Source organism: Callithrix jacchus, chromosome 2 (assembly GCF_049354715.1).
Source record: "Callithrix jacchus isolate 240 chromosome 2, calJac240_pri, whole genome shotgun sequence".
In the NCBI taxonomy this organism is placed as follows: Eukaryota; Metazoa; Chordata; class Mammalia; order Primates; family Cebidae; genus Callithrix; species Callithrix jacchus.
The window spans coordinates 195,189,826-195,213,145 of NC_133503.1; the positions used below are offsets into that span (position 1 = coordinate 195,189,826).

A 23,320-nucleotide genomic window follows, 5' to 3' on the forward strand; every position below is an offset into this window, starting at 1 on the left:
CACGAAGCACCGCCACACTCAATTTCCATGAAGAAAAGCACTCACACTGCAGCTGTGTGTGATTAATGAGAAGCTGTATTTGGTGCCAAAATTGTAAAGAGCACTATTTTGACATGAAAATGTATTCTTCTCTGTCTTAATGGCCTACGTCTTCAGAGTTTCCAAGGTTTTCTAAAAGTTTCCTCTTTGGAAAGAAGAAATCTGAAAGTCCTATCATGCCGTTCCTCCTAGCGTCTCTGAATTGGAAACAGATACAGATATTTATTAGTAATTTCTCATAGCATACTCGGTGACATTTTGTAAAACACAGTATGATTTAAAAGGTCTACTTTAAAAAACTGTTTATGGTTGCTCATCAGTAATTCTTACCTCCAAAAATAAAGCATTCTCTTTTCTTGTACAAAATATACCAAAACCAAAACCTATAATAAATGTATCTTTATTTCTAGGGGAGAAGATCGGTACCATATTCAGAGGTTTTTCTTTTTTGATGATTTGCAGTCTCAGGAAAGTGGTGGGAGATGGGGATGCTGAACAGGGCCCCAGTTCTTTGGAGGCTGGGGACATGGGTTTGGAATGAGATGGGAGCACCTGTGTCCCAGGTGGCTCCGTCAGGTGGAGCAGCCAGGTCAGAGAGTACAAGAGGAGAGAATAGGTGAGCAGACCGGGCGAGAGAAGGGGCCAGCATGGCCGGATGGCGGTGCAGAAGCAGAGACTGTGGGAATCAGGAAGAGAGCTGGGGACAAAGTAGCAGGTCATCCGTGTGACTGCAGATACCAGCATCAAGAATAAGGTGGTGAGAAGGGACGGCTTGGGAGCTGCCATCTTTCGTGAGGGCAGGAGGGTTGGAGTGACAGATGACAGAGCAAGGACAGAAAAAGGGGACCAGGGAGTCCGGAGGCTCACCCCAGAGGGGATGTGAGTTTGAAGGAAGGAGAGGAAACAGGGACAAGGAGGGACAAGGGACAAGGAAGGGACAAGGAGGGGAGGAGGGCTGGGACAGGTAGGGCAGGGGGCACAGGACGCAGGACTCGGCTGGGGCAGGAAGGGAGGCCGAGGCTGGTGGATCACTGGAGCCCCAGCTCCTGGTGCCATGGCCTGCATCCTGGGTGGCACCATGGCAGGGTGGAAAGGGTGGAAGGAGGGACAAGAGTCTGGGTGGTAATGACAGGTCAGGAGGCCAAGGCAAGGAGGAGTGTGTGCCGTGCCAGAAGGTGGCCCTGGGATCAGCCTCCATTGGTCCCCGTCCCTGGCTTACTGTCCTCTCAGCACTCAGTATGACCTGCTGTCTTAAAATCTGCATGTCTCACGTCTGTCTGCTTCACAGGGTGAAACTCCAGGGGTCAGAATATGACCTGTTCACTGACTATATCCGGGCACCTGTGCCAGTGCCCAGCACAGAGCAGGTGCTCAATAAACTATACTGTGGGCAATTCAAGATGGGAGGTGTGGGGCTCAGGAACAAACCACCAGCACTTGGAGGGGTGGTGGCCCCAAAAGGAAGTGCTGGGAAGACCTCAGGGGTACCATCTCCTTTGGGGCTGGAGCCTGGAGGACCTGGCCCTTCCTCCTGCTCACCAGGCTTACTCTGCAGCAGCGCAGTGTCCTCCACCCTGCTCTATACTGTTACCACTGCCTCTGCACCCCCCACCGGCCCCAGCTGCTTTCTGTGCCTCCCCATAGGTGGAGCAGGGTGCAGAGTCAGCACCCAAGGATGGTTTAACACATGAAAACTTCTGCAGGACCCAAGAGCTTTGCTCCTTTTTACTCTGTATCTTATCTTTAAAGGGAGAACTCATTAATCTTGTTAAAAATGTCACAGTGATCAGAACACTGGACAATATATTCGAATATTAGCACCAGGTCATGCTTTAAAGCAGAACCAGCCTTACATCGCATGCAGCCCGGTGCAAGTACAATATCACATGCAACGTGTCGGGGTCACATAGCAAGTCCATCAGAGCAAGAATTGCGTGACTGATGTCAATGACATCCTCAAGTTTCTGCAAATGATCCTGCGTCCATGGCATCACTGTCAGGCTGTCCACCAGCAGAAATCAATGCCTACGTTTCACTATAGAGAAACGAATTATTATTATTTTTTGAGATGGAGTCTCGACCTTGTTGCCCAGGCTGGAGTGCAATGGCATGATCTCGGCTCACTGCAATCTCCACCTCCAGGGCTCAAGCGATTCTCCTGCCTCGGCCACCTGAGTAGCTGGGATTATAGGCACCCACCACCAGGCCTGGCTCATTTTTGTATTTTCAATAGAGATGGGGTTTCACCATGTTGGTCAGGCTGGTCTTGAACTCCTGACCTTGTGATCTGCCCGCCTCGGCCTCCCAAAGTGCTGGGATTACAGGAGTGAGCCACCGCGCCCAGCTCTGTCTACTTTTTAACATACTGCAATTTAATACCACCTGACATACTGTACACGGGAATCAGGCTAGATTTGGGACACATGGGTCTTAATGACAGGTTACATTCAATCCCTCTAAAGTCTAGAGAAAGCTGAGCCTCAGCCCACACGGGTGGAAGCCACGAGGTGCAGCTTGATTTCACTGATGGTCTTTGATCTGCAACTCCACGTACGCCCACCCCGAGTACCATCAGGTGTGTCTGAATCTTCTGCCAAACACAAGATTTGTTGGGACAAAGTTATCGCAGACAAGGGGCATGATATTATGAAATCTATATTTGGTCTTCAACGCTGTCTCCTGTCATCCAACTCCTAAAATCTGTGGAATCTCCAGAGTGACTTATTTCTGTATGCTTATGACTGGCTGGCAACCCAGGCAGCTTCAGGACGAGGCTGGTCACTGGACAGCCCGAGACAGGATTAGAGGGGTGGAACTTTCAGCCCAGCCCAGCCTGGGAGGGGGTGAGGGGCTGATGGCTAAGGGGATCTCTAATGGCCAATGGTTTAATCAGTCATGGCTACATCATGAAGCTTCCAGAAAAAAAATCCTGAAAGGACAGGACTCAGAAAGTTTCCCAGTAGCTAAACCCACGGAGGCTGACAGGAAGGTAAACAAGAGCTCATCCATGTGCGGTGGGGGGAGGGGCGGGGGGGCATATGCCAACTCCACGGGGACAGAAGCCCCAGAGCTCCACACCCTTCCGGCACTCCCTCTATGTCTTGTCTTCTTCTGACTGTTGGTACCCTTTAAAATATCCTTTGTAATAAACTAGTAAACCTAAGTGTTTCTCTGAGTTCTGTGAGCCATTTTAGCAAATTAATAGCCCCTAGGAGGAGTCATGGGAACCCTGATTTATAGCCAGTTGATCAGAAGCACAGCCAAAATAACCTGGGGTTTGCAGCTGGCATCAGCAACGGGGCAGGGTGGGGGCAGTCCTGGGGACTGGGCCCTCATCCTGTGGGATCTCACACTATCTCCAGGTAGACAGGGTCACAGTTGAATGAGAACGCACAGCTGGTGTCTGCTGCAGAACGGCTTGCTTGCTTGTTGGTGGAGGAAAAACCCCCACACATGTGGTCAGAGCTATCTTCTGTGTTGATTATTGTTGCGGTGTGAGAGCAAAGGGAAAGCTGAGTTTTTCCCTCCGTGGGAGAAGTCAAACAGGAAATTATCCCACGGCCAACATACCTGGATCCCAGAGCGTGTGCATACTTACATATTTTCCTTGAGAGAGGCAAGGTAGGATTCCGTTTCTGAGGGAGACATGTCGGAGTCTAATTTGGCCAAGTAGCTGTAGACGTAGGAGAACGTCTCAAAGGGGATGCGAGCGGGCCCACCCTCCGGGTCGTCCGTGAGGATCTCGCACAGGTGCTTCAGCGCCGTGTTCAAGGACTAGGGGTGCCACAGCCAGTCGGGGAGAAAAACAGTTAGTCCTGGCATCGCTAACGCTGAGAGCAGGCACCGGCAGAATCAACACTCCAGCATGACAGACAGAAATTCTCCAAAAAGTATGCACTTTGTCTGAACCGAGAACTACGTGAATGCACAATTGCCACAATGAAAAATCAAAAGGAAAAGTTTGAACGGGGTGCAACTGACCAGAAAAAAAAATTCTAATTCACTGATCTTATTTTCTATTAAAGTAGGAACGACTGTTAGAGTCAAGAGAAAGCATCAATGTCTTTAAAACCAATTTCCTAACCTAAAGCAGGAATGTGCGGCCCCATCTGGCCCAGAGACCCACTCGGGGAGGTGCCCAGGGGTTGAATGAACTCTGCCACCAGCCACAGGTGCTGCCTGCATAGGGCAGGGCTGGCAGCCAACGGCCTGCGTGCCTACCAGGAGGCTCTGTGTATTGCCCACACCTGCCCACCAAGCCTGGGGAGAACTCTGTCCTGGCTCCGCCCTGCTCACGCAGAAGCCTCTGGGCCCTGTGTCAGCTCCAGGATAGCACCTGGACTTCATCTCCCTTACACTCTTCCCCACTGCTGGCAGCCCACCCTCCGCTTTCAGTGGGAAAGCCAGTCCTCTGAGCAGCCTGCCTGCCTGCCTCCATGCCGCAGACGCTTTCAGCACCTGCCCTCTGCCAAGCCCCTAGTGGGAACAGCCAACAGGCCAGGCCAAGGTCATCTGCATGAGACGAGAGGCTGCACAGCGCTGGGGTTGCAGGCCTGGGCACCAGGATCCTCCCAGGGCCAGCCCCTGGCCTCCCACCTCCAACCTGCTCAATTCATCCTTATTGAAAAAAACATGAGAGGAGTATGTGTGTGTGTGTGTGTGTGTGTGTGTGTGTGTGTTGGAGGTGGAGGAAACCAGGTAACATAAGATTACTATCTTTTAAAAAGAGAATACATAGCCCAGGTCTCTTTTTCTCCTTCTGTATCAAGACATCATGACCTGTAGCCTTCAACACCCTAGCCAGGGTGAGCTGTGGGGACAGGTATTCCAATTCCACAGGTGGCCTCTGAGACCCATGCCTCAGTCCCCACCTCGAGTCCCTCTGTGAAGCCTGTCCTTGCCAGTGTGACTGTCTCATCCCTGCCTGGATGATCACACTGCCTACTGATGGTGAGCTCACAGGGGTGGCTGCTGAAATGTAACGCCCCTCGCCAACACACACACATGGACAGCCCTTCCTTCCCTCCACATTCGCCAATGGCCTGTTACAGGCCAGGATGTAGCAGTGAACAGACGCCTAATGCCTGCTCAGGTAGAGATCACGGTCCAGTGGGAGAGCCGCAACACCTGGATTCTGGAGTGCTCTGGAAGGGGCTTCCCAGAGCAGTGGGCAGGCAGTGCCAGGATGGAGGGTGACATTTTCAATTGGGTGGTCAGGGAAGGTCAGAGCAGATAGCATTTAAGCAGAGACACAGGGGAAAGGAGCCAGTCATGTGGGATGCTGGGAGAATTCCAGGTACACTTCTGTGTGCTCCAGAAACAGCCAGCTGCTCCCGGCAGCTAGAGCAGGCCGTGGAGGCGAAGGAATGCGGGAACTGAGGTCAGCGGGATGGGGTGCAGCAGGCCACGACGATGTGACTGGGTTCTATGGGAAGGTGTCGAAGGGTTTTAACAAAGACAGAGCACTGTGGACTCTTTCTAAGGAGTCCTTCTGCTGATGTATGAAGAGGAGGCCCCAGTGATGAGGGTGGAAGGCAGAACCCAGCGAGGAGGCTGCTGGAATAATCCAGCCAGGGGCCTGGGTGGTGGCAGCCGGCAGCTGGTAAGGGCCGGATTCAGCCTCTCCTGAAGGTGGAGTTACCAGAACTTGCTGGTGGCTGGATGCGGGGAGAGAGAGAACCATGAAAGGTGGCTCCAGTGTTTGGAGCCTGAACAGCTGGAAGGGTAGATTTGTTATCAACTGGGAAGTTCCAGAGAGAAGTGAGAAGCTGAGTCTGGGATGGTTTCCACTGACATGTCTGTCAGGTGCCCAGTGGAAGTGATGGCTAAGGTGGCTACTTAGTGGGCCTGGCGCTCTGAGGAGCATGGTGAGATGGTGTACACAGGCAAGATGGTGTACACGAGCAGGATGGTATACACAGGGGGTATGGTATACACGGGTGGGATGGTGTACATGGGTGAGATGGTGTACACGGGGGGATGGTGTACACAGGCAGGATGGTATACACAGGTGGGATGGTGTATATGTGCGGGATGGTGTACATGGTGGGATGGTGTATATGGGCGGGATGGTGTACATGGTGGGATGGTGTATATGGGCGGGATGGTGTACATGGGTGGGATGGTATACACGGGTGGGATGGTGTACACGGGTGGGATGGTGTACATGGGTGGGATGGTGTATATGGGCGGGATGGTGTATACAAGGGGATGATGTACATGGTGGGATGGTTTACACGAGACGGATGGGGTACATGGGCGGGATGGTGTATATTGGTGGGATGGTGTACATGGATGGGATGGTGTACATGGATGGGATGGTGTACACGGGTGGGATGGTGTACATGGGCGGGATGGTGTATATGGGCGGGATGGTGTACATGGGTGGGATGGTGTACATGGATGGGATGGTGTACATGGATGGGATGGTGTACACAGGAGGGATGGTTTACATGGGCAGGATGGTGTACACGGCAGGGGGGTTATGTATATGGGCGGGATGGTGTATATGGGCGGGATGGTGTATACAAGGGGATGATGTACATGGTGGGATGGTGTCCACGAGATGGATGGGGTACATGGGTGGGATGATGTATATGGGTGGGATGGTGTACATGGATGGGATGGTGTACACAGGAGGGATGGTTTACATGGGCAGGATGGCGTACATGGCGGGGGCGTTATGTATATGGGCGGGATGGTGTACATGAGCAGGATGGTGTATACAACCGAGCCCCATGAGGTTGTTGAGGGAGGAGGAGAGCACATGGACACACCACACCACCAAGAGCTGGGGAGATGAGGAACCAGCATGGGGATGCAGAAAGGATGGCCAAGAGGGAGGCTGCTGGGAAGTGAAGGAAAGCGTTCCCTGGTGGAGAGAACAGTCTCCTGTGTCAAAGCACACAGGACAGGCCAGGACCGACAAGCCTTGGCGGGAGGCACAGGATTCCCTCAGAGCTGGGTGCTGTGCTGGAGCCGGCTGATGGGAGGCAACTGTTAAGTTTCCAGCAGTTATGTGAGCTGGAGGACTTCACCTTGGCAGCCTGAACTCAGCAGCGGTGGGAGTATTTACACCATATCACTTGGCAAACATGACTGAGAACCAGGGCCTTCCCAGGCAGGCTGGAACCCCGCAGGCTGTTGGGTGGGGTGTGAGGGCAGGCTGAGGAGCTCCTGCCTGCAGCAGCCTCCTCAGAGGCGGCCCGCATCCCTGGGGAAGCGCCTGAGGGATGAATCCAGGCTGTAATCCCAAGGGAAGCCAAGAAACAAACACAGCAGGGCCAGCACCAAGCACTGTCGCAGCGGGAGAGCTGCAAACGTAGGGAAAAGGCCTCCGAGAGCCAGGCCAGGCCTATCTGGCTCCACAGTAGCTGTGTGGGGAATAAACCCCACATTCTCAAGGTCAGGAAAGGGCTCTGAGCTCACTCCTGGCTGTGAGGCAGAACGAGCCTCTCCTACAGAACACCATGGTCAGAACAAAGCTGATAATGCAGCATGCTGTCCTCCTCTTGGAGAGAGAATAATGACAGTCACCTAGTGTGGTTACCGTGAGGAGCAGAGAGACACCTGGCCAAGGCCCAGAGGGGCTCAGCAATCACCCAAGGTCACCCAGCCAGGCCTGGAGCGCAGCCAGTGGGTCTCTGAGCTCATGCCAGGGAATACTCTGTTTTGTCATGCCTAGCAGTCACTAGGCAGACTCTGGGAGCAAGGCCTGGGGCAGAGACGTTGCCTATTTGGGGACTTAGACATTTGCCTACAGGAGATGGAGCCCTGACCAGAACTTATCTCCCCGTCCCCAGTGGCCTGATGGGGCAGCTCCTCCCATTTCCAGCCCCTGCCCATGCCAGCAGTGCCAGTGGAAGCACTGCTGAGGTGGACACGGTTCGGGGTGAGTACAGCCCCCAGAGCAATGTGATGCTCTCCCTAGGAAAAGGGCCGAACCCACCCTGCGGAGCTGCAGGCACCTCTCCAGGACCACTGCACACGTGGCTCCTCTAAGACACTGTCCCCAAGAGAAGACTTGCTGAGGGTGGAGTGCTGCATTTCACAATCCATGTTCCTTGCTTGAAACTGCCAAAGACATGTTGTTATGCTGGGATTTGCGTTTACACCTGACACGAATGGAAGTCCGTCACCACTGCGTGCAGAACTGTGGGCCTCAGGAAGGATGATTGGGAAGGAAGGAGTTGGCACGGACGGAGCAGGCAGATGAGATCTGTGTTAACGCGCTCTTCCAAGGCTTCAGAGGAAGTGGTATTTCAGGAAAAATACATCAAAACACTCGAGCACCGCTGCCTCTGCAAAGGCGTGATGACACTACCCATGTCAGTGTTGCTGACAATAATCTGCAACCATTTTTACATCCAGAAGGATTCATGAGGCAACTTCCTTGATCTTGGGCTGCAAGTTACATTTCTCAAAATGCGTTTCTCAATTCCAAAGGCCTGCGGCTGGCATGGTTACTTGCACACCAGCCAAACGACCCTCTCCTTGGCACGGCTGTCCTGTGCTGCCCTGCCGCCAGTTGCTGATTGAGTCTCCGGTGTACATGCTGAGTAGAGGTGACTGGCAAGCTGCACTTAGTTTTTTGTTTTGTTTTTATTTTGAGATGGAGTCTCACTCTTGTCACCCAGGCTGGAGTGCAGTGCTGCAATCTTGGCTCACTGCAACCTCCGCCTCCTGGGTTCAAGCAATTCTCCTGCCTCAGCCTCCCCAGTAGCTGGGATTACAAGTGCCTGGCACTATGCCTGGCTAATTTTTGTTAGTAGAGACAGGGTTTCACTATGTTGGCCAGGCTGGTCTCGAACTCCTGACCTCAGGTGATCCACCCGCCTCAGCCTCCCAAAGTGCTGGGATTACAGGCGTGAGCCACCGTGCCTGGCCAAGCACTTAGTTTTTAACCAAGTATTTCCATCTGACCCATAATCTGAAAGTAAAATGGAGATGTGTGCAGATCACAGGCACAGAGGCGCCTACTATTTTCTGGGCATTTCCAATGTGCCACCTTGGCGGAATTTTTCAGTTTCTGAATTACAGCTGTTCTTATGACACGAGGCCCCTGAAGACAGTCACCTCATGCCTCCCCCAGGGCCTCTCTCAGCGGGCATGGACACGAAAATAGGACTGTTTTAGACTGAATCAGAACACAGGAAGTCCCCCTCCACAGCGTGGCTGCCTGTGCTGGGGTAGAGACTAGACTTCCAGTAAAGCCACTGCTAACCCAGCACTGCATTTTCAAAAGCCTGAGGGCCTTTTCATCAAATCCTATCATCCTCTTGAGTTTGCTAATTTAAAACCAGTTTCTGGGGCTGCCAGCTGGTGAGGGTGGGAGGCCCTGGATGGGAAGAAGCAGTCACCCTGTGGCTGGGGTGTGAGGCCGCTGTCCAGGACAGAAATGGAGAGGCCACAGCAACCAGCATCAGTGGCCCATGGGACTGTCCAGCGGGCAGGGCAAGGTTGGTCAGTGGAGCATGGCTCCTGTGTCTTTTCTGCAGAGGGAGGGATGTGAGCAGTCAGGGAACTGGAGATGCAGCCAGGGGGGTCAGGAGCCTCAGCGGCTCGTTTGTCTTCAGGAATAGCTTCCTAAATACGCCTGTGGCCTCAGGCTCCACTGGGGGCGGGGAGGCTGGCTGGGCTGCAGGCGCTGTGAGAAATTCTGTTGGCCTTTCTAGGACATCTCTAAATGGGCTTTCGAGCCCTAGCTGGGGGATCCTGGAAGGAAAGCGGCAGCGAGTAGTAAGCAAGATGCAGCCTCTGTCACTGGTGCAGGCGCCATCGCGTCAGGCCAGCAGGGTACCGAGATGGGTCAGTCACCAAATCCCACACACTGTAGCACAGCTGGATGGGGTGAAGTGCTGAGAACTCCCGAGTCAGTGTCAGGGGAGGCCGGGGCCGAATGCCGTTCAGGCTATGAATCACTTTCGGACACAAAATGATTTTGATGATCATCCCGAGGAGTTGTTATTCTCCAAGACAGGAAATCTCAGGCGTAAACTTGAAAAGGTGGTCCTAACCTGTGGGCTGCACACTCCTTGGGCTACGGAACCACTAGGATGGGTCCTCCCTCTCCCCACTTCCAAGTCACCTGCTGTGTCTTGACCTCTCTCTGCCTTGGGGCACCAGCCTACATTCCGGCAAACAGTGCCTTCCTCAAAGGGCTGTTGAGAAGATTCCAGAGAACACACGCGCAGAGCTCTGCGCACTCCCCCACACAGGAAAACACTAGAAATCATGCCCACTGCACGCACCCTGTTCAGAAGGAAAGCTACACTAGACAGGTGTGGATCTGCGGTTATAAGCGGAGAGGCTTCTGTGATTAACAAAGTTCAAATGCATTTAGAGCCTGACTGAAGTCGTTATTTGTTTTGATCATGAGGGACTGACTGTCAGTGTGAGTATGGTGATGAAAGACCTGGTTCACAATTTTCATACGTTAAAAAAGATCCCCAACCTTAAAAAAACAAAACAAAACATTTTCATCCACAGCTTTAATGCTCAGGATCATCAATGGCACTGCAGAAATGGAAAAATAAAAGTCAGCCAGGCTCTGTGTCTTGCACCTATAAATCCCAGAACTTTGGGAGGCCAAGGACAGAGGATTGCTTGAGCTCAGGCAGCCTGGGCAACATGGCAAGATCCTTGTCTCTACAAAAAATGAAAAATCAGCTGGGTGTGGTGCTGAATGCCTGTAATCCCAGTGACTTGGGAGGTGGGAAGATCGCTCGAGTACAGGAGGCCGAGGCTGCAGTGAGCTATGCCCATGCCACAGCCCTCCAGCCTGAGTGACAGAACAAGACCCTGTCTCTTAAAAAAAAATGTAGTAAAACAAAAGTCACAACATGCACATCAAGACATTGAGAGAGAGGACAGGAGTCTTTAAACACCCAGATGGCAATTTAACGTCCTATTCACCTGCCTGGGGCAGCTCGCAGTGCCCCTGAATGGGTAGCTTTGGATGTAATAACTAGAGCAGTGTTCAGGCCTCCAAGGGTACAACAGGACATCGGTCCCAAGAATCTGGAGATGTTTGCCCACCTTGTTCACTCCAGAACCTTCAGCACTTAGAACAGGGCCTAGCACAAAGTAATCCACAGTAAACATTTGTGGAATGAATGAATGATACATTTGACTCAGAAATTGAAACAGAGGTTTCCAGTCTTTTTAGAGATTGTCAACTCAATGACTTGGACTAGAGTTACTTCTAAGAGAAATGTAACAGCACAGAATGCACACCTGCCACCAGCCACGCCCACGCCATGCACGAAGGGAGCAGGAATGACATCTATCCCGCTCATGCAGGCAGTGGCTAGACACCAGCTATACAGCACCCTATGAGAAATAAACTTCTGCAGGCACCAATCCACTACAAGTTACTTCTCATCCCACTTCGCTTCTTTATTCCCTCCTTTTTGAAGTGTTTTCTAAATGTATAAAAATGAACGCTTAGGATGCCAAACAACATGAAGAACCCCTCCTGGAATTCACAGCTTTGTGTTCCTGGCGCCCCTCCAAGCTACCCGGGGCCAGCACGGTCAACGACACACATGTCCACACCAGGGCCCGGCGGGTCCAAGCACCTCCTGTCTACCTGGCGCACCCCGAGGCAGGTGTTTGAACTCATGCTGAGCACTCTGTGGGCTGAGGGAAAAGCAGGTGTCCCTGGCAGCTGACATGGACCCCAGACGACCACATGCTCCTCTAAGGGAGGAGATACCCGCTTTCACACTTGAACCTGATCCTGAGTCCAGAGCCGCACGGGACCAGAGCAGAGGGTGGCTGAGGCTTTCTACGACCAGCAGGGGCCTCCAGCACCTACGGAAGGAGTCAAGGGCAAACCTGGAGCCCTGCTGCCAGAGGTGGCTCAAGTTAGGAGATAGGCAGGAACGTGCAGTGACCCACAGCACATTTCCTGCGTAAACGTATTCCCTGTGGGTAAAGGAACATATGATAAGAAGAAAACAAAAGAATGTGTGCTGTCTGTGATGTCTCTTCCCCAGGAGTCAGTTGAGATGGTGAAGTTCTATCCCTAACACAATGTCTCCATCTAGTGTCACACACTCTACAGGGACAACAGACCTGATTTTCCAAATCAGATTTGATTTTGTTTTACACCTAGTTCTTAATTTTCACAACTACGAAGGTGAAAATTATAAAGATGGATCCAAAAACATGAATTATTCTACTTTCTCATCATCGTTAAATCAAAATTTTACAACTAAGCTTAGAGGCAGAAACTACCAACATTAATTCAAATACTACATACAATTATATATTAAGATATTGATTTCAGGGCTGGGCATGATAGCTCATGCCTGTAATCCCAGCACTTTGGGAGGCTGAGGCAGGTGGATCACCTGAGGTCAGGAGTTCGAGACCAGCCTGGCTAACACATGGAAACCCTGTGTCTACTAAAAATACAAAAAATTAGCCAGACATGGTGGTGCACACCTGTAATCCCAGCTACTTGGGAGGCTGGGACATGGGAATCACTTGAACACAGGAGGTAGAGGTTGCAGTGAGCCCAAATCACACCACTGCACTACAGCCTGGGCAACAGAGCAAGACTCTGTCTAAAATATATATAAATGGATAGACAAATAGATAGATAGAGATATGTTGATATTTTATATATATAATATATTATATATATTTATATATTATATAAATAATTATATTTATTATATGATATAAGCCAACATGGTGAAACCCCATCTCTACTAAAAATACAAGAATTAGCTAAGCATGGTGGTGCATGCCTGTAATCCCAGCTACTCAGGAGGCTGAGGCAGGAGAATCGCTTGAACCTGGGAGGTTGCAGTGAGCTGATATTGTACCACTGCCCTCCAGCCTGGGTGTTCAGAGTGAGTGAGACTCCATCTCAAAAATACATAGCTAGATACAGATATAGACAGATAGATGGATGGATAGACAGATAGATAGATAGATAGTTGATAGACAGGTTTCAAAGAGTTCCAGATGAACAAAGTGACATAAAAATGTCTCCAATAACAAAATATATTTGCCTTAGTCTATCTTGATAGTACCCCCCCAAAACACTCCCCTGCTGCCATCTGCACCTGTCCTTGCCACTGGAGGGTACCCGGGCTGCCAGCATCCAGGCCTTGGCTCAGTTAGCCCGGGGCTGCCAGGAAGCACTTCCACTGCTTTGGGCAGTTACACAACAAAACTCCTGCTCAGTCTGCAGCCACACCACACCCGACTCCCTGAGGGCGTACGGAGCTTCCCACTGGGGCCCTCCGCTGGTGAACTCTACACTGGATGTGACAAGGCGGAGGAAGGGAATGAACTATTCGGCCTGTGATGCTACAGACGAATACATCTAGTAATATCATTTAGAATGAAAAATTCAGAAAATTACAACACAGTTGTCTTTCATCTAGTCAAAACCAACTAAAATTCTGCAATGTACCTCTTGGGGGACACAGAAACCTGTGTTTAGGAGGCCAGGGAACAGAAAGCAGGAGCTTTGGAAATGTGGCTTCAGGCCGCCCGGCAGGGGGATGGGACATGGGAGAGGACACAGGTGGTTGGAAGTGACGGTGTGTTCGTGACCACACTGGGTAGGTTTGCGGGTGTTTGCCATCACCCGTTTCAAGTAATTCATTCCAATTAAAATGGAATGAAAGAAGTCTATGCATGAACCAGAGCTGAGTGTGGGCTGTGAAGCAAGGACCACGGCGCACCCAGTTACACTCGCAGGGCCACAGATCGGAGGGAGGGAGTAAAAGAAAAGTGTTCGTCTATGTAGTCAAGGGAGTCGGTTCTCCTTTCTCCGCCTCCTTTCTTCATAAGCTTAACGTGGCTAATGCCAGGTTACTCTTCCTTCACTCAACCACGTCTCACAGCAAGACTAGCTGAGAAGACCAACGCTGGGTTTGCAAAGGAAGTCCTGCCGACATCATCCCAGCTCCGATCTCTCCCTTCTCACTCCGACCTCCCAGGCTCACCGCATCACCTGGAGGATCATGTCTTATTCCTAAGTCTCTTGGCTTATACTCGAACATCAGCAAAGTTGCACTGTATCTATTAGTTATTAATAATAGATTTCTAAGGCCAGGTGTGGGTGGCTCACGCCTGTAATCCCAGCACTTTGGGAGGCCGAGGCGGGTGGATCACCTGAGGTCAGGAGTTCGAGACCAGCCTGACCAACATCAAGAAACCATCTCCACTAAAAATACAAAATTAGCTGAGTGTGGTGACACGTGTCTGTAATCCCAGCTACTCGGGAGGCTGAGGCTGGAGAATTCCTTGAACCCAGGATGTGGAGGTTGTAGTGAGCAGAGACCACACCACTGCACTCCAGCCTGGTTAACAAGGGCAAAACTCCATTTCAAAAAATAAATAAATAAAATAAAAATAATAGATTTCAACTAAAGTAGAAAATAAGTGTACGCCTCTTTCCACAGATCAGCAAAACAGGTAACAGTTCACAAAATGATTTGTAGTTTTAAAAAGACATTGATGCATTTTCTTCTAAAACCTAAATATATTTTAATAGCATCCAAATCTTTCATCTACTATTAACTTCTAAATTGAGGTGTTCATTAGTCATTTCTGTAAACTAAAATAACTATAAGCCTGAAAATATTAATATAATAGGCCTCTGGGGGGAAAATGCTTTTCTAAGACAAAGTTACTAACGTGTTCCCTTTAGCTACTGAAACCACATTTCAGAATTACTAATAATATGCTGTATATGGGTACATACCCCACCAAGCATGCTGCATCCAAGTGCCAAGAATTTTATCCACTCGATTTTGTTATTACAAGGATCCAGTTGTAAGAGTGCTTTGAATTTTTCCTTCGGCAGGCACAAATTCTTCCACTTCTGCTCCAGATCGGTTAGTTCCACGTATCTCTTGTGGTGACACTGTTTAGAAAACACAGTATGACACAATGTATGTATGTTTTAAAACCTGGGAAGCAACAGAATGCTCGTGAATACTTCAACACACACCAAGTTACCCACCCCACGCCGTAGAACGATGAACTCCAAACTCATGGCAGTGGGTTGCGTCGGCCCTGGAGAGTGGGGCAGAGAAGGTGGTGAGCGGCAACCTTTTATTTCTTAAATGAAAAAAGGATGGTGACGTGGATACGGCGTCATGTTATGACTTAATGAAATAGGCATACAGATACTGGGTATATCTACTGTCTGAAGTGCTTCACAATAAAAAATAAACCTTGGTAAGTAAAAACATTTTAGAAATAAGGTCTCTAAACAGATTAACAGTCTCTAACAGATTAGATAGGATAAATCTTAAAACTGAAAATAAATGGGTTCCTTCTTTTTTTTTTTTTTTTTTGAGACAGTCTCATTCTGTTGCCTGGGATTACAGTGGCTCACCATCACAGCCTGCTAAGTTTTGTATTTTTATTGAAGACAAAGTTTCACCTTTTTGGCCAGGCTGGTCTTGAACTCCTGGCCTCAAGTGATCTGCCTGCCTTGGCCTCCCAAAGTACTGGGATTACAGGTGTGAGCCACCGTGCCCAGCCTTCTTTCTATTTTAAACAATCTGTCAAGACTGATAACTTCTGTACTCTGCTAGCAGTATCTTGGGTGAAAAGGCTTTGAGTGATTTCAGTGTGTCTTTTCCCAAGCTACACCATTCAACCATTCCAAAGTTATTTGTTTCCCTTAAGGTAGCCATGGAAAAGTCCTAGTTTCAAAATTCAGCGTATTCTGTGCAGAAGGCACAGCACTTCACAACGTAGAATGGGGATAAGTCAGTTTGAAAATCAAGGTTATGCCACTGGTGTCACTTTTAGCAAAAGAACCAAGTCATAAGGAATGCCAAGCCTTGCTCCGTTACCCACGTCTCTAAAAACAGGATGATGTGTGGGGCCAAGTGCAAGGCAGGAAGGGGGCCCAGGCTCTCCACAGAACTGGACACCAGAGGCCGCTGCCCACCGCGGGTGCCAAAGGGCAGCCCTGCCCTCCAGATGGAGAAGGCAGAGGCTCACTCAGGCCCATCCACGGCTTTCACAAATACACACCTGGAGAACAGACTGGAAACCCTCCAGGTTCTGGAAATTTGTATTTTTTGCCTGCCAGAATCTAGTGTCATCTAAACTTTTTATTTAAAAGAAATTATATTTCACTTTTCTAAAATCCACCCCCAGATAGTTACTTGGGGTTAAGCTAGAAAAAGACCTCATGAACACAATGTATTTCTTCCTTGAATAAAGCTTGATGGTGCGTGGCAGAGAAGGCGGGACTTCAGGGACCTCTGGAGATTTTGAAATGTGCCGCTGGGGTGGGTCCTGCTCCGTCATCACCACAGTGAACGGTAAGGAAAGCACAGGGCAGCTGCCTGAGGCCACAGATCCCCTCGTACCTGCTTGTGCAAAACTTTAAGGAGTCCTTGAGTCAGGCCTGTGTCTGTTTTCTGTGTTGCTGTGGGTATTTCCATCCTTTCCTTTACAGGAAGTGGGTCTCCTCTCGACAAGGCTGAAAAATATCTAATAAATAACGGACATCTCTGAAAGCTCATCAATACACAAACAGCAGCTATGCAATGCATTTCTTAAACAACCCCTGAAAACAATGGCGATGAGGAAGGACCAGCATCCCGGGCTCCAGTCCTGGATCCTCCACTTAGCTCTCTGACTTAACCTTCCCTGCACGCCTTAGTTTCTCTGTTGGCCAAGCGGATAATGAGAGCGCCTGCTGGGGGTCCGGGAGCACTGTGTGTGTGAGCAGGGCTTGGCGCAGTGGCTGCCACTCGCTCCTTCAATGTGTGTTATTCTTCCCCCACACCCAACCCCCGACACACTTCATAATCAGCTAGAACTCCATGTATTGTTATTTTTTGTCCTCCTAAATTTTTTGAGACAGGGTCTCACTCTGTCACCCAGGCTGGAATGCAGTGGCATAATCACGGCTCACTGCAAGCCCTGACCTCCCAACCTCAAGAGATCCTCCTGCCCAAGCCTCCTGAGTGGCTGGGACTGCAGGCACGCACCACCACACCTGGCTAATCTTTTTCATCATTTCTTGTAGAGCTGGGGTCTTACTCCATGCTGGTCTGGAGGTCAAGGGATCCTCGTGGCTTGGCCTCCCACGGGGCTAGGATTATAGGCATGAGCCACTGTGCCCAGCCATCATCCCACAACAGGTGGGTTTGGTTTTGCTGCTTTTTGAGGTGCTTGACTTTAAGCGTCTCTGCATATTCAACTCTGAGGCAGCCAAGGAACACACAGGCCATCCATTTCCACCCTAGGAATGACAGGTGCTGGCCTGTCCCACCCCTCCACTGTTCCTGCCTGGCATTTGTCCCCTTAATTGTTCCTTTCTGGGACACCAATATTGCTGATGTTGGGGAGAGACTGGAGAACTATTGGGACAGTAAGTCAAGAGGGAACCCATATCCAGCCACAGGCCCATGCTGGCATGGATGCCAGGCAAGACTTTCTGAGAAAGCCACGCCCCTGGTATCTGTGCCAGAGGTGGCGATACTGAAGCCACCTCCTTTGGGGCCCTAATGACTTTAGCCTGATGAAAAGAGGCAGCATGTCCAGGAAAATGAACGTGAAAGCATCCGCCAGGGCCAGAGGCCAGAGTTTAAAGCCATGAGTAGTTAGAAACTTCTCGTACAGATAAATATGGGTAAGTTGATATCTGATAGACTAAAATAAACTTCCTATCTCATCCTTTCTCTTTACGTCCTTCCAATTTGACTTTTTTCCTTATTATAAGACAACTTCAACTCCATTTTGTGGCTTTGTTAATGATTTGAAGGAAAGTTAAAATGACGGCGGCAGCGAGTGAGACAAATGTGGCCCTAAGGACCTAAAGGGTGCAGGTGAAGAACAGGTGCCTAGTTTGCCACGTTCCTACTAATCAAGGTTTTCACCTATTTCGTGGGGGTAATTCCTCATAACTCAGGCAAGGAACCCAGGCTGGATGCAGCCTCTGGAGGCAGGGCTCTCAGCGGGGGACAATGCTCCCCCTTTTCCTCCCCCACCAAGGCATTTGGCAATTTCTGGAGACTTTTTTTTTTTTTTTTTTTTTGAGACACAGTCTTGCTCTGTGGCCCAGGCTGGAGTGCAGTGGCACCATCTTGGCTCACTGTAACCTCCACCTCCTGGGTTCAAGCGATTCTCCTCAGCCTCCTGAGTAGCTGGGGTTACACATGTGCACCACCAAGCCCAGCTAATTTTTTGTATTTTAGTAGAGACATGGTGAACTTAGTTTGATCATGTTGCCCCCAGGGTCGTCTCAAACTCCTGAGCTCAGACAATCCGCCCACCTCGGCCTCCCAAAGTGCTGGGATTACAGGCGTGAGCCACTGTGCCCGGCCTGGAGACATTTTTGTTTGTCACAACAGAGGGTAGATGGTACTCCAGGCATCCAGCGGGTGCAGGCCAGGAGGCTGCTCAGTCCCACCATGCACAGGACACCCCTTCCTCCTGTGCCGTCCCCAACGGTCAGTAGAGCCGAGGCTGGGAAAGCCTGCTTTTGAGGCAACACCAACTAATATTACTCTCTGCCAGTTCCCGGAGGTACACGCAAGCCAAAGCAGCCTCTATTACTTGACCGATTCTTGCGTTCATCGCCCTGTGTGAGGCACAACTGCACAATGGTATCATAGAAACAGCCGGCTCCCCTCACCGTGGAGTCCACAGGCTCGGGGGAGGCTGGCTCATCTTTGATATTTGGCCACCTGAAAAGCTCCTTTGAAAAGAACCCTAACCTGAGGAAACAGGAACAGGAATGCCTACTTGTTTGCTCTTTTTTCCCTGTTTTAGACAGGCTCTTGCTGTGTCACCCCAGTTGGGGTACAGTATTGTGAAGAGGGCTCACTGAAGCCTCCAACTCCTGGGCTCGAGCAGTCCTCCTGCCTCAGCCTCCTGAATAGCTGGGACTACACGCACGTACCACCACAGCTGGCTCATTTTATTTTTAGTACAGACAAGGTCTTGCAATGTTGCCCAGGCTGGTTTTGAACTCCTGAGCTCAAGCAATCTGCCCACCTCATCCTCCCAAAATGCAGGGATTACAGGCATGAGCCACACGCTCAGCCCACTTGCTTGTTCTAAAGCAGTTATGTCTGTGGGTAACCTGGTTTCCTGTTTCGGTTTTGATGGGTTTTCTTCTTCCTGTCTCCGCCCCCTTCTTCCTGTGTTGCTTCCTCTTCCTGGAATGCTCTCCACCCCAACTGAACCCCAATCTCTCTGCCCACAAAATCTCTCAAGGACCAAGTCACTCTTCACTTAACTTTCATGACCCTTCACTTTTGCACTTACCAAGTCCCGCCTTGAGTTACTTAGGAACAGCTCTCCCTAAGAGAGCATGTCCTGTGACAGCTGAAATGCATTTGAGCCTATTACATACACACTGCTGAATGAATAACGCCTTGGTTTTCTCCTAAACTCAAAAATTGATCTTGGCCAGCCACCGTGGCTCAAGCCCATCATCCCAGCACTTTGGGAGGCCGAGGCTGAAGGATCGAGGTCAGGAGTTCAAGACCAGCCTGGTCAACATGGTGAAACCTCATCTCCAGTAAAAGTATAAAAATTAGCTGGGTGTGGTGACATGGACCTGTAATCCCAGCTACTCTGGAGGCTGAGGCAGGAGAATCGCTTGAATCAGGAGACAGAGATTGCAGTGAACTGAGATGGCACCACTACACTCCAGCATGGGACACACAACAAGACTCCATCTCAAAAAAATAAAAGTAAAAATAAAAATAAAGGCTCTCAAGAGAAATTAGTAGCATGATGCATTCAGAAAGTTCCCAATTAAGCCATTTATTTATTTATTTATGTGATGGATGCTCTATCACCCAGACTGGAGTGCAGTGGCATGATCTTGGCTCACTGCAAACTCTGCCTCCCGGGTTCAAGTAATTTTCCTGCCTCAGCCTCCCATGTAGCTGGGATTACATTTGTGCACCACCACACCAGGCTAATTTTTGTATTTTTAGTCGAGACAGGGTTTCACCATGTTGGCCAGGCTGGTCTCAAACTCCTGATCTCAGCCTTCAGGCTCCCAAACTACTGGGATTACAGGTGTGAGCCACCATACCTAGCCTCAATTAAGCCTTTTAGAGTGAAGTTTAGGCCAGGTGCGATGGCTTACGCCTGTAATCCCAGCACTTTGGGAGGCCGAGGTGGGTGGATCACTTGAGGTCATGAGTTTGAGACCAGCCTGGCCAACATGGCAAAACCCCGTCTCTACTAAAAATACAAAAATTAGACAGATGTGGTGGCAAGCACCTGTAATCCCACTTACTCAGGAGGCTGAGGCAGGAGAATGGCTTGAACCCAGAAGGTGGAAGTTGCAGTGAGCTGTGATCTCGATATTGCACTCCAGTCTGGGCAATGAGTGACACTCCATCTCAAAATAAATAAATAAACAAACAAAAAAAAAACGAAGTGAAGCTTAAAACAATTGTCTCTAAGCTATTACTAAATACAATTTAATGTTCCAAGAAAAAGTTGATAAATCTTGGAATTTTTTTGAAGACACAAACTCATAAATCCTTTTATTTAAGCTTGAATAAGAGTTAAAACCAGAGGCTGTATTTCTTTAGCAAGAACCTTGAAAGAGTCTTTCAGAAACAATTGATAAAAGGGTTTCTCAGAAGGCAAGCACTGGACGGAGAAGCAGCTCAGCTGGTGGGTAAAATAATAGCCCCAAAGGTATCCAGGTCCTTTGTCCCTGGAACCTGGAGATGTTACTTTACATGGTAACAGAGATTCTGTAGACTGATTAAGGATCTTGGGTGGGAAAATTGCCCTGGACTATCTGGATGGGCACTGAATGCAATCACCAGTGTTCTTGTAAGAGGGAGGCAGAGGGAGATGTGAAGATGCTGGCCTTGAAAATGGAGGAAGGGGACATGAGCCAAGGAGTCTAAGGAATACAGCTTTAGAAGCTGGAAAAGGCAAGGAAACAAGCTGGGTTCTCCTGAGAGCCCAGCAAAGAGCAAAGCCCTGCCAATGTTGGCATTCACATGGGGTGGCTGGCAAAATATTAGGGAAGTTTGAGATTATAGTCTCAAACCCTTTGGAAGGCTGAAAGGTTTTAATGACGAAGGGCTGAAGGCAGCCAGTTTATACATTAGAGTATTAAGTGATAGAGTAAAAAGATTAGGATAATTAAGTCCATGTACCCCACATTTCTTTGTCTCTACTCTGTTGATTCTTGTAAACTCTGTGCTGGATGGTCCTCTGGGGGAGGTTGAAGGGGGATTACCTGTTAATGGTGTTTATTCTGGGCCCAGAATCAAGACCTTTTATCATTCATAAAACCTCTCTTTTAACCATGTTAATAATCTACAAGCATGTTGACTTAGAAGCTCTGTTATTAAATCTATACTGAATAAATGCAAGGAGAAACAGGGAGTGGTGGTCAGTTGGCTGCAATCTCCCTCTGAGAGCAGCCAATGACCATCCCTAGCCCACTCGACACTGTATTCTGTGTGTGTGAGTGCATTCATTAACCTGGTCACTGGGTCAGGATCTGCAGGACAGACCTCCATAGGTGGTGATCAGTGTCTCATGCCAACACCTTGATTTTAGCCTAGTGGAACTGATTTTGGACTTTTGGCCTCCAGAACTGCAAGAATGTATGTCTGTGTTTTCAGCTGTCAAGTTTTGTGGTGATTTGTTACAGCTGAAGGAAATTAATTCACCTTGGTTACAGAGTTTAGAGAAAGTCAGCAAAATTTGACTTTTCTTTTTAAATTATTTTTCTTACTAAAAAAAAAATAGAGATGGGGTCTTGCTATGTTGCCCTGATCTTAAACTCTTGGGCTCAAGCAATCCTCCCAGCTTGGCCTCCCAAAGTGCTGGGATTACAGGCGTGAGCCACCAAGCCCAGCCAAAATTTGACGTGTTGATAACTAAAATATTTAAACTTACACATATGCTGACTCTTGTCATCATAAAAGTTTTTGTTTTACATCTGTTCATTGAAAAGAGGCGAAGAGCGCTCCTGTAAAACCAAGATTTATTTTAATGCCTCTAAGATCTGTTTACTTGTAACTCTGAGATTATGAATGTGTATTCCCGGAAAAAGTTGGAATGTTTGTGGCAAAAGAAACTGTGAAGGTTCATTTGCTGGATAATTTACCCTGAGCACTCCTTGGATGACGACCGCAGTACGACCTCGGCCGTTCCAGTTCTAACAAATTTAACCAGCTCTGGGTATGCATAGCTCTTGAGAGGATTCTCTGCAGATGAGGAACTTAGCTAAAAGAGTCCTCTTTGTAAAATCATTTCTCAAATAAAGTGACCGCAACCGTGTAATATTAACATAATATACACACTTCTTGCCCAATGCAATTGCTTTAAGTTTTAGGCTATCTTCATAAACACCACTTTTTAACAATTGAGTTGACATTACTTTGTTGGTAAGTGAGCATTTTACAGTAATTTCGGGTTTCATGGTCAATATATCGAAATGGTTCCTAGATACTCAGGTATAGATGTCACCAATGCTAAGCGGAAAATTTTGCCTGATACTCTAAGGACGCTGAGCGCCGCGTCGGGCCCCTGGTCCGGGAGAAGGGCTCTCTGGCTCTGTCTTGGACTCGCAGACCGGACCGCTCCCCGGGCCGAGGGCGCTTACCCCGCGGACCACTGCAGCAAGTCGGCCGGCTGGGTGCGGATGGCAGCCTTGGTGAACTGCTTCAGGATGTCCGGCAGCTCCGGGGGAATGTGGATCTGCTGAGCGCAGAACATGGTGTCCAGAAGCGGCATCGCTCTCCGCAGACCGGACCAGGCTGGGGAATCGCGGCGCGCTGCGGGGAGAGAGGGCGGTCGTCGGCTCGGGCGCGGTGGAGCAGCTAGCAGCGCGGGGCTCGTGGCCCGGGCCGCCCGCCCTCCCCCTCCTGAGGTTGGGGCCGGCTTCTCGGGGGCTCTTACCGGCTCCTCCGCGGGTTTCTTGACAAATGAGGGCCAACTGCCTCTTCAGCTACACCCCAGACCCTGCAGCTCGCTAGCTCCGGCAGCCGCCAGGGACGCGCTCGGTATCCAGGCAACCGGGACGCGCGCAGGCCCCGCCCCCGGCATCGCGCACGCGCACGCGGCCCTGAACGAGGCGGAGCTGTCCCGGGGCTGGATAGGGAGGTCCTGGCGGGGTCCGGCTGGGAGCACTCGCCGCTCACCAGTGGTTCAGAGCCGCGAGAGCTGAGCGTCTAACCTAGGAAAGGGTCTTCGGATCTGTTTCCCACCGCCGAATGTGAGCGGCGAACTCACAAAGGACTCCTTCTTTCCCGTGCTCCGGCTACGTGAGGCTGAGGCGAGG

The 23,320-nt window shown here is 49.9% G+C and overlaps 2 protein-coding genes across 2 annotated transcripts; both read right to left on the reverse strand.

Moving 5' to 3' along the window:
- Positions 1 to 55: 55 nt before the first annotated feature.
- On the reverse strand, positions 56 to 23,052 carry ROPN1L (rhophilin associated tail protein 1 like). Its single transcript, XM_017969990.4, has 6 exons — positions 22,939 to 23,052; positions 22,643 to 22,814; positions 16,401 to 16,524; positions 14,771 to 14,932; positions 3,638 to 3,813; positions 56 to 236 (listed from the first exon to the last, which is right to left on the reverse strand). The coding sequence occupies exons 2-6, from the start codon at positions 22,771 to 22,773 to the stop codon at positions 137 to 139; spliced, it is 693 nt and encodes a 230-aa protein (XP_017825479.1). The 5' UTR covers positions 22,774 to 22,814; positions 22,939 to 23,052; the 3' UTR covers positions 56 to 136.
- Positions 243 to 1,258, reverse strand: LOC118151597 (uncharacterized). Its single transcript, XM_035291772.3, is given in 3 exon segments — positions 243 to 688; positions 690 to 943; positions 946 to 1,258. Coding segments are annotated over 3 exon segments (774 nt in total). The 5' UTR covers positions 1,120 to 1,258; the 3' UTR covers positions 243 to 342.
- Positions 23,053 to 23,320: the final 268 nt, after the last annotated feature.

Coding starts and splice junctions, on each gene's coding strand:
- ROPN1L (XM_017969990.4), bottom strand. CDS start 22,773: ATGCCGCTTCTGGACACCATGTTCTGCGCTCAGCAGATCCACATTCCC. Junction 16,525..22,642: donor TTGCTGCAGTGGTCCGCGGG/GTAAGCGCCCTC, acceptor GTTATTTATTAG/ATATTTTTCAGCCTTGTCGA. Junction 3,814..14,770: donor GATGCAGCATGCTTGGTGGG/GTATGTACCCAT, acceptor TGGCACCCCTAG/TCCTTGAACACGGCGCTGAA.